General features: G+C 35.7%; 1 protein-coding gene across 1 annotated transcript in view; it reads left to right on the top strand.

Moving 5' to 3' along the window:
• Positions 1-852: 852 nt before the first annotated feature.
• Positions 853-10,760, top strand: part of PSEN1 (presenilin 1) — a 19,630-nt gene continuing 9,722 nt past the window's right edge. Inside the window, exons 1-4 of the mRNA XM_010711487.3 lie at positions 853-1,009; positions 5,543-5,799; positions 7,052-7,193; positions 10,093-10,160. Coding sequence (XP_010709789.1) covers positions 926-1,009; positions 5,543-5,799; positions 7,052-7,193; positions 10,093-10,160 — 551 coding nt within the window. The 5' untranslated portion in view covers positions 853-925. The remainder of the gene's footprint in view (positions 1,010-5,542; positions 5,800-7,051; positions 7,194-10,092; positions 10,161-10,760) is intronic.

Below are 10,760 nucleotides of genomic sequence, written 5' to 3'. Positions count from 1 at the left end.
CGAGAGCCACTTGCCATGGAAGCAGGAACTGGCATTTCCCTGTTACAGCAGTGGCTATTAATTCTTTTCACTGTTCTTTGTAACCAAACCTGTAGCTTATCTGGACCTACCCATTGTTTCTTAAAATTGTGTTTTTTCTGAAATATATCACTCTTCTACCATTTTTTACTATATTTGCTTATTTTCTTTTGTTATGGAGCAGCTGTCTAGTTCTAGTTTATTCACATTTTCTTATAAAAATATTAGCATGCAATTTTTTTTTTTAACGTAAGGATATATTAAGTTTTAAAAGCATAGGAAACTTTCAGGTACATTTAGCTCATACTTCAAACCTGCCACTAGGGTTATGCATGCAAGTTCTTGAGGCTCAGCTGAAATATTGTTTCGTGTGGTTCTTGGTTGCTTTTTGAGTATTACAGTAGGAAACATGTCACATCCAGATTTTAAATGATCGAGTTAAATTGGATCAGCCTTGCTTGAAGTTTACTGATGATTGAGCTTAGTAGTAATCCAAAAATGAAGAAGTGGGATCAGTTGTACTCTGAGATGAAAACATGCAAATTCTTTGAGCAAGTATACAGTACTTCTCACTTATTGCACAAGTTAGAATGGAGAACTGTTTGAATATTTAGTTTGTGGCTGACTTACTTCCGTGGTTGATGAACTAATTTGATAACACCCAGATACTCTTATTTTTGTTCTGGAAAATCCATATTATGACCTGTCTGAAAAGATGAGCTACAGTTCGGTATCGCTGTGAAGAGAGAAAATGGTTATCTGTGGTCTGTGTGAGCTCTAAGAATTGGGCTGGGGAGGGGATGGTGAATTTGGTGACAAAAGAAAAAAGGTTTCTCACACATCTTTTTCCTTTCAGCATCAAGATCCATTTTGTGTAGAAATAAGTGGTTCCCAGAGAACAGCCTCAATGACAGAACTGTCTGCACATTTACCCCAGTTCCAGCATGGGCAGCTGACAGAAAACTTCCCTGACAACCACCTCAGCAACACCGTATGTAACAAACAATTTTATCACTTGGTAGCAATTAAATTAGGAAGATTAATCAGTGTGGATGAACCCACGGTTCAGAACTGTGGAAATCTATTCATTGGGAGTTATTTCCTCCATCTCACTGTTGTGATCAGCATTGCTGAAAGAAACATTCTGTGAAGTTTCTGACGTCCTAAACTCATTTTTATACACATATAGTCTTCTTCTGGTTTAAAGTGATTCTGGAGTGACCAGACCATCTAGAAAAATTAAAAAAAAAAAATGAGATGGGATGTTCTCATAGCAAACTTTGACTTCCAGGTGGTGAGATGACTTGAGCTCTGGATCTGATCTGCTTGATTCTGAGGTTTCAGTCATAATAGTTAATAGTTGTTATAGTTAATAGTTACTTTTTTCAGACCTGGATTTTTTCCTACTACTCAGAGCTACTCATGCTACTACACTTCTGTACCTCTGTGCAGAAGGAACAGCACTGTATTGGTTTAATTTTGAATAACTGTCAGGGTATTCTAAGAGTTCTTGAGGGTTGGGTAAAAACTCAAACCTTTAACTTTTAAATCATTGCTTTGAAAGATGTAATTGTGCAATTATTACCAGAACTATTGTACAGTAAAACCAAGTCTTGATGATCTACTTGGGTGTGGTTTTCAGGCTCTGGGATTTGTCACGCTCAGTTCTTTGTTCCTGCTGAGTATCTGTTTTCCTCATGATAAAGAAATGCTCTGCAATTAAGTCACTCCTAGCCATGTTTATGGTAGTGATTCAAGACAACAGTATTTTGATCCTTGTTACAATTTCTCTGTGCAATCCAATGCATTAAGTAGAAATACCAAAAATCATATTTATTTCTCAGAGCTACACTGTGCTATAAGCATGTAGAACTTTGGAAAATTCATGTTGAAATTAAGAAGTCACAGTGACTTAAGACCTTGTTGATTGTAGAAACTGTTACTAAAAATAGGGAAATGGAAACTGTCCTGTTGCATAGGTTGTGCTTGTACTTCAGAGGGAAAGAAAAAAGTTTATTTTCATCTTTGACAGGTGGGAGACTAACCTTGCTTGAGCATTTCTGGCACAGTGAAAAGGCAGAGCTCTGTCGTTAGCTCTGGGCTTGCTGTCCTTGCAGAATGCTTCTTAGTGCTCCTTCCCAGCAATGGGGACAGATATTTTTATTTACTTCTCACTACCAGACTATACCAATCAATAAGTACAGCTTTTGCTTTTTTTTCACAATATTTATTAAGTGTAACTGAAGGTGTAGCTTCAATACTTAGGTGGAGTGATTTTTCTCCCCTACATCAATCTGCACTGTTTTTGTACATGAGTGCAGAAATTATTTCTTCCCTAAGTATCCCTAGTTTCTGTTGGCTAACAGTCAGTATGAAAAACCTCCAAGTTAGCATCTGCCATCCCCTTTTAGTTACACACTAGGAGTTCAGTGCAAGCTTCAGCGTCTGTCACTGTGTAACACCTTTAAACATAAACAGTGAATGTGAGAACTAATGAAGAAGTCTGTGCCTACTCTCAGGCAAGAGGACCTGCTACCAACCTATACATTTAGATTCAAGAAATAAAAATATTTTATCAAATATGCTAGCTTTCTACCTGTTGGTTCAGGGGCATTGATCTGGGTTTGCTATTAACTGTTTTCCTGATAGGAAAGAAAGCCGATCGTTTGCTTTTGATGTTGTTTATTCGCCTGAAAGCGCGTAGTTCATAACTTACATTTGCTTACGGTATTACAACAGGTGTTACTGACTTTTTAGCTTCAGAATTTTCACTTTTAACTATGTCTGAGGAAAGTGAAGAGTCTGTTCCTTTGCTCGCACTTCAGCAGGAGTCCATGGCCTCTGCTCTGTTTAATACCGATCAGGTAGGATATGAGTGCACTTTGTTCTTTTAAGCAGAGGGGCACATGCATGTCACGTTTAGTAGTGCTTTAGTTCAATAGACAGAAAGTACAACTTTTCTCTAGTTTGATGAGTGAGACATTAGTTCAAATAATAACTTACAGTATCTGTTCTAATGCTGTTCAGATTTTTATGGACTATGTTTTAACGTGTAAAGACATTTTGTGATTGTATCTCTGTTCCTTACTAGTAAAGGGAACAGAATGGCACATACTGGTCCAATTTCTTCAGTTTTCCTTTGAGTTAAATTCTGGCGTAGTAATGTGTAGTTGATCAGGTTTTCCCTTCGGCGGTTTTTGAGTTTGTGTTGCAAATTGTAGATCTTTATTTTAGTTTCTATGTTTGTGTGCCTAAGACAGCGCTAGGTACTGCCTCATGCAGAACTGCTGTTACCACAGAGAGAGAGCAACGTCTTCTACAGGTATGCAGAAACTTAAATACTAATTCTGCTTTACTTGTGAAGTGTTCAAAATCTCTGATCCTCTCCAGTGTAGTTACATGTGGTCATCTTAAGCAGTTTATTTAGACTGGTAAGCTTATTGTTTTCATGTTGTAGACTGAGAGAAATGAAGCACTTTCACAACAAAAGTGAAAAATGTTACATTCGAGCTATGATCAGTGCAGAAAGAGGCTCAGATGCAGGCAGTCTGCTGAACAGTAGAAGCTTCAGAATGGTTAAACGTTGCATTTATTTGCATTCTCCGCTATTCCTGTTTCTAGCTATACTGACTGTACATAAGAACCTCACACAAAATACCAAGTGGTTTATAATGAATCTTCCAATTTAGTAAGAAATAATCTTGAATCTGAAATCTTTTTTATGGTATGCATTAAGTTAATGATATGAAATTCAATTTAAGGCTGAAATCTGAGTTTAAAAAATCTGGTTGCCCACTAATTTTACTTGCTTAATTCAGACAATTTTAGTTGTTTTGTTTTCTTATACTCAGTTTCCTAAAAATAAAAAAATAAAAAATAAAAAGCAGGCATTTGGTATGTATTCCTACTGTGCAAAGTTTTGTAAAAGTAACTTTTTCTTGAGTTAGGGAAGCTGTAAAGCTTCAACCAGGATTTTTGCTTTGTCACTGTTTGCAATTCAAAGTCCAGGGACTTGTACTCCTTAATCACTGAAGTGTTTTTGAAAACGGCACTATCAGTTCCTGACCACATGTTTAACATCACATTATAAAAGTGAAACTGAGGCAATTCTGTATAAAGAATCTCCAGAATAGCTGTTACTTTATCAAAAAAGCTTCAGCGAATGCTGTTAAGAACAAGTAATGGAACTTAAACATTGCGTGTTTAGGGAAAAAAATTACTTGTATTTCTATTTAAGAACTGTTATACATTAGGTTATATTCAGTGCCCTATCCCATGTCTAGAACAGTTTTACTTAGTTCTATTTTGAAGGCATTGCAAAACGTATCTCTCTTTAGTTTGTTGTACTTTTTTGATATTAAACTTCTCTAGTGCACTTACTGACACTGAATTGTTTGTAAAGGAAGTAATTCTGAAGTTTTAAGATTCGTTTTTTAAGGAACCAAGTCTCATTTATGTGATGCCTCTTAAGTGGCAGAAATTGGAACATTACAGCATCAACTACAGATGATAACAGATGGGATGGAAAAAAAGGGTAGTTTGTATAAACTGTTGCATTTTAGGTCTTTGTTTAGGTTGACTGGTAAACATTAAAAGATTCTCTGTAGTCCAGAACAGGTGAAATGCAGCTCACTCTTCTACTGTGTTCTCTGTGTGCACGCAATATAAAATTCTAAATGTACCCTTGTTAAAGAATACAGACTTGATCATTTACTCACTGACAGTATTTTAACTCAAAATTCTTTGCAGGTTGAGTTCCTGAATTATGCTTTTGCTTTTAGTTGATCTTAATTCCTCCAAGGATGATGTGGAAAGTCTCTGTCCTTGTGTTTGAATCATAGCATAATCAGGAAGGCTTGGAGGCTCTTTTGTATCTGTTGACACAAGAGTGGCAGAATTTCTTCAATGCAAGCAAAGGGATTTGTCACTAGTAACCTTGGGAAAGGAGAAGAAGAATCTGCTCACTTAACTCATTGCACTAAAACTTTCTGATCGAATCTCAGTATAAAGAGTAAGAATTATGAGTTCAATCACTGTTTCTATGTTGCTCTTGCTAAGAATGCGTGAACGCAATACCTTGCAAGACTCGTTTGAATACATTGTAGTTGGTGTACTGTAGTGAGAGTTACATGGCAAGGAAAGCAGAAATTTTCTTGGGAGTTTCATGGAATAAGGATAGTAAATGTCTCTGGCGTTGTTTCTGAAAGCAGATATGATGAATTGTTGTCAGCTATAATCTGCTGTCACACAACTTTGTATCAGCTGTAGTTTGGTCAAAAGGAAAAAGCTCTCTTGTTTAGCATTTCCTTCAATTTGAAGAAAAGATGCTATAGGCTATTAGATGCAGCCAGAATTACTATCAGCTGCTGTTGTTTTTTAGTATAAATGTGAAACAATTAATTATTCTGGTTTAGATCTTGTTTTTGACAGCAAGTGTCACCTTAAGCATTCTTCATCTTTAGCTTAATATATGGGAATATGATTATGGATGGTTTCTGATAAAACTGTGCTTTATATATTGCAGAATGATAACAGTGAAAGACGACGCCATGATAATAGTGAGCGCCGAAGAAATGACAGTCCTGGGTCTGAGAGTAATGGGCAGCCACAGAACAACATTCAGCAAGTGGTGGATCAAGATGAAGAAGAAGATGAGGAGCTGACACTGAAATATGGGGCAAAACATGTGATTATGTTGTTTGTACCTGTCACACTTTGCATGGTGGTCGTTGTTGCAACCATCAAGTCTGTCAGCTTTTATACACGCAAGGATGGACAGCTGTATGTATCAGTTTATTCTCTGTCTTTTCAGTGGGCCCTCTCAGATAATTTTCTTTAATTTCCATTTCTTCAGGTCTGTAATTGCAACAGTGCTTCCTCTTGTCTCCATTTTCCCGTTTGCCAGCCCAAAGATAGTTTTATTTTATTTCTTCCAGAAATCAAACTCTCCATCATAGATGAACATTTGTTGGTTGGCTGGTGACCACTCAGGATGATATCTTGCTTCTTACTATTTGATTCACGTCTTGGTCTCTATTTTAAAACTGTGCTCTATTCATAAAATAAACACAATCCCTAGCCAAAGCCATTTCAGCCATACTCTGCTAGAATACAAAGCATTTGGGAAGGAGGAAAAACAGTAATCAACTAAGTGAAGTACCTTATATGCCAAATACTGGTATGTGTGTAATGTTTGAGAAAGAAATTCAAATACAAGAGGAAGATAATATTCTGAGGTTCACTTCTGTTGCAGTTCTGGAAACTTTCATGGAAGGTTTCCTGTATATAATAATATTTTTGTCAAAATACTAATATTACCAAAAAAATAATACTTTCACTGTAAGATGGTTTAAGAGAAAGGAGGCAAAGGAAGAGCACTGAGCCTGTCAGAACCTGCAGCAAATCAATCTTAATGTTTCCCTGTAAAAACATTTAGACAAAATTAGTCAGAGTTCATTTGGCTTTGAAATGTTGATACAAGAATGTCATAAAATGGTAGTGAAAAAGAATTTTGTCTTTTGTTGAGAGAAAGTTGTTGATAAAAAATTATTTTTCTTGTGATTTTATTTATGGTAAGTATTTATTTATTTTTTCCTGTCAAGTAATTAAGTGTTTTTTTCTCCCCAGCTCGTTTCTGTAAGAGCTGAGTGCTCACGCACTGTTTTGTTGGAGTCTCTGGGAGATACTTCATTGTAAATCCACTAGATGGTGTGCTTATAAAGGTCTAGCTGCACTAATAGTAATGATTCATAGCCTGTGAGTAAGTTCATTAAGCAACATGGATTTCCGCTTTTTTTGTTGTTTGTTTTACAAAGCTGAAAAGCTTTGTAGTAGTAGTCTAAGAAAATAAGAAAGGCAAGTCTTCTAAGGAAGAAGAATATATTACGTTGCCTTTCAAATTTTGGCTGAGTAGAAAATATTTGTACAGCTTTGAATTGAAAGATTACTGCAATTTCATTTCATGTTGGCATTGTGTATCAGAATCAACTGTGGAGTATACAGTGGTATTTCAATTGACTCTTTGTTGTTGTAGAATCTACACTCCCTTCACAGAAGAGACAGATACCATTGGACAGAGGGCCCTGAATTCAATTCTCAACGCTGCAATCATGATCAGTGTCATCATTGTCATGACCATACTCCTGGTTGTGCTTTACAAATATAGGTGCTACAAGGTGAGTATAATTGACTTGAGTAAACGTGTTGCTTTTATTAGTACAGATTATCAAGGATGAAAAAAAATGAAGGGTTATCAAGGGCGAGTGAGAAGTAGAAGCAGTGATTTTCAGTGTTTCAAAATTTTATGGCTTCTCTTTCTTTCACAGAATGAGGAGACAGAGACCCAATATTAGCACTGCGGGGTTGTTTTATCAGCTAGAATTGGATTGGGAATTGTTTCTTAATCCCGTTAAATGTACTGAAATCTTCCTGTGCTTAAGAACTACAAAGCGCAGACCTGGTCCTACAACTTGGAAACTGTTGAAGAATTCTGGGACTCTTTAAGGGATCTCCTCTACCCTACCTTGCCTTCAGTATTTAAGCCTCCCAAGAGGCAAGAGGCTCCCAAGTGTGCAAGGCTGTACATGTCAGGTGATATCCTTACAGCAAATGCAAAGACTCAAAGGCTCTCCTGTGAAACACTTCATTCAAATAATGATGCGATCTAGGCAAGCACAGGCTTAGCATAAATGACTGCAATGTCACCTGCCTGAGAGTTGTTCATGAAAATTTGTGATTGTCTTTTGGTCTAATGACCCATTTGGCAAAGCTTGATGTAATAGAATTTCCCAGTATGCAATTAGTCTCTCTAAGAATTGTAAAACTGGCCATGAGATCCTTGCACAATTTTGCTTTTATGTATTTTGCTTTCAAGAGGGAAAGGTTTGTGATCTTCATGGCTGTAAGTGAAACCCCTTTATAAAGTATGTGAGGAATGCCTCTGGCAGTGATTTGGAGTAGTTTTTTAATGTATGGACTACCTCTCTTATCATGGTGTGGTGTTAACTCTGAATTGACCAAGTTTTCTTTATGAAAGGTCTTTTGATTATTCTGAGGGAGTACAATAACTAATGTGCTTCAGGTAGGTTCCTTAACTGCCCCTCACTTCTCTGCTGCTGATTTATCTAGTTAGTTTTTACGAAGCTTTTCACACTTCTGGCTTCCTTCTTGACCTTACAAAGCACTGGAAATTCTCATTACAAAGTATATTATTGTACTTAAAAATTAGACTGATTAGACAACAGAAGTTTTCTGTGTTTGTTTTTTATACTAATTGAAATAGACTGTTACATTTGTTTAAGTCATTACATTTTTATTTAAATGTTAACAGTATTTCTGTGCTGCTATATGAGAAGGCTGTAAAATTGAGTTCCCTGTGCAATTTTAATTTACATGCAGTTCTGTATATAGAATGCATTGTATGTTATAAGGAATTTAACTTGTAATGAAAGAATGTTTGGCCTCCAACTGGTAGTGATAATTTGCTTATCTTCAAGACTTCATCTGAAAACTGCTTTGAAGAAAGGAGCTTTATTGCTGTTTGCATCCCTGTGTTTCTCTTCGACATGAGAAGTTAAGCATGATCCCACTTAGAGCTCCTAAGTCTAACAAGAAAAAAATACGTTCTTCAGTGTTTGTATTTGATTAGCTTTAATGTTTAGCCCATTTTATTATCTGCATTCTACACTGGTCTACCTAACTATTATGTAGCTGTTGTAATTCTCCACATTTATCAATCCTTAATTTTCTTCAAGTTGTAGCAGGCAATTGGCTCTGTACCAACAACCAGCAGTGTTGGAGCCATTGTCAAATGAAAAATGAAAGTTATTTAATTAAAAGACAAAACTGTTGTGATATGCTGTTAGCAAAGCAGTAGCTGAAACATATCTTAGGAAATACTTCGTCCTCTTTTCATACAAGCAAATTTTCTGATGATTGAGAAAATGTGTGCACACATGTGGTGCAAACTAAGAATGAAACAAACACCTGTACATAAAATGCTGACCTAAGTTAACTGTGATGGCTGTCTTCCTTAGTACCGTTGATGGTAGTTATGCAGAAGTGTGTAAATATTTGCTGAACTGTGGCCTTGGAGTTTGATATTTTTAGCATTTTACACTACTAGAATGAAATGTTCCTATTGTGATATTTTCTTAGGTGGTGAGATAATTTAACAGCTTGTATTGAAGAACTTCAGATAGAGATCAAGTTAATAGAAGAAATGTCTCAGCTAGTTTTACTCTTTTTTTCCCAAATGTTTTCAACTAATTTTGTGGAGAAATAAAGTTGCTGTCAGATGACTAGTTATATACATAGGTAACCTTACAAATTGTTAGAAAGCTGGATTCTGTTTCAAATATCTGTCAGTCTTAGCTTTCATGTTCCCTGTCCCTTTGGGCTCATTGGTCTTCATTTTTAAGTCGCACAATAATATACAAGACCGTTACGCTCTTTCTTCAGTGCAGAAGTCTGAGCTGATATTTGCAAGTTCAACTCTGTGCTTCTCCTCCAGTACAAAACAGAACTGTTGTGTTTGATTTTTTTAATTGTTGGTTTTGTCTATCTGCTGCCATGTCATATTGAGAGGTTATGTGTACGGATAAGTGGTAGAGAATAGAGAAATCCTAATATAGTCATCATCAATGAAACTACAATTGTGGCACATAAACGTTGAAGGTTTTCTGTGTTTTAGCATTTAATTCTGTAGCTGAATTCTGAAAATGTCTCAGAGTGAGAGTGAGGTTTCTAATGGTGCAAAAATTAATCAATTTTTCCTATCTTTGTTAGTGCTGGATGTTTCTGCTCTGTTACAATGCTGTTATTATCGAAGTAACCTTAACATATACAGGAAGTAGTTTGCATTGTGTAGAACCTCTGCTGAAACATCACAAAATGCTTAAAATTAACAAATGTAAATTGAGACTCAATTTTGTGTATGGTATAAATGTAAAATCAAAGAGAGATCCGAATATCATTTTCCTGCTTTAATCCAAAGGGAAAGTAGCATTAAAAGAATTTTTAAGTAGCTATTAACTTAAAAATAACATAAAAAAAAATTGGTATGTGTTTTTCCAGGTGATCCATGGTTGGCTTATCATTTCTTCTCTGTTGCTGCTTTTCTTTTTTTCATTCATCTATCTGGGGTAAGTGAACAAAACCATTATGATGTATTATTTTTCCTGTAGTATTTTCGAACTAGCCGCTGAATCTTTACCAAATGAGCTATTGCTAGTGAAGTAAAAGTTTTAGTTTTAATATACAGCTTCATAGAGAGATTTATGGATTTTACTGCATCTTAAAGTGTACTGCTCTTGTCATACTGATTACCTAAGCAAAGTATGTTCCTCAGATTAGCTTATACTGTTATAATTTATGGTTATTTGATTTTTCATAAGCATATGACTGAAGAGTAGCTCTTTGTGTCGTAGGAGACAGGTAAGTAAGGACAGAATTGTTTTGTGTGCCTTTAAAGATTCATTTTAACCTCACAAATCCTTATTTTTAGAAAATCACGAGCATGATCAAAATGACTGTTTATTTAGTAATGTCCTCTCCAGTCCATTTCTGATTTGACTGAAAAGTGAATGCAGATGAAAATTTGTGGAAGGGTGAAATAATTTGAATTGAGTGAACACCAGTAAAACTGTCCTCTTTCTCAAGAGTAGTTTCTACTTAAGTACTGATTGGAGATACTACTTGACATTTGTGTTATTACATTCAGTATAAAGGTGTTTTTTTTAAAA

This window comes from Meleagris gallopavo, chromosome 5, assembly GCF_000146605.3.
Source record: "Meleagris gallopavo isolate NT-WF06-2002-E0010 breed Aviagen turkey brand Nicholas breeding stock chromosome 5, Turkey_5.1, whole genome shotgun sequence".
Taxonomy (NCBI): Eukaryota; Metazoa; Chordata; class Aves; order Galliformes; family Phasianidae; genus Meleagris; species Meleagris gallopavo.
Note: the sequence above shows the minus strand (reverse complement) of the source record. Positions and strands in the feature narration are given on the sequence as shown.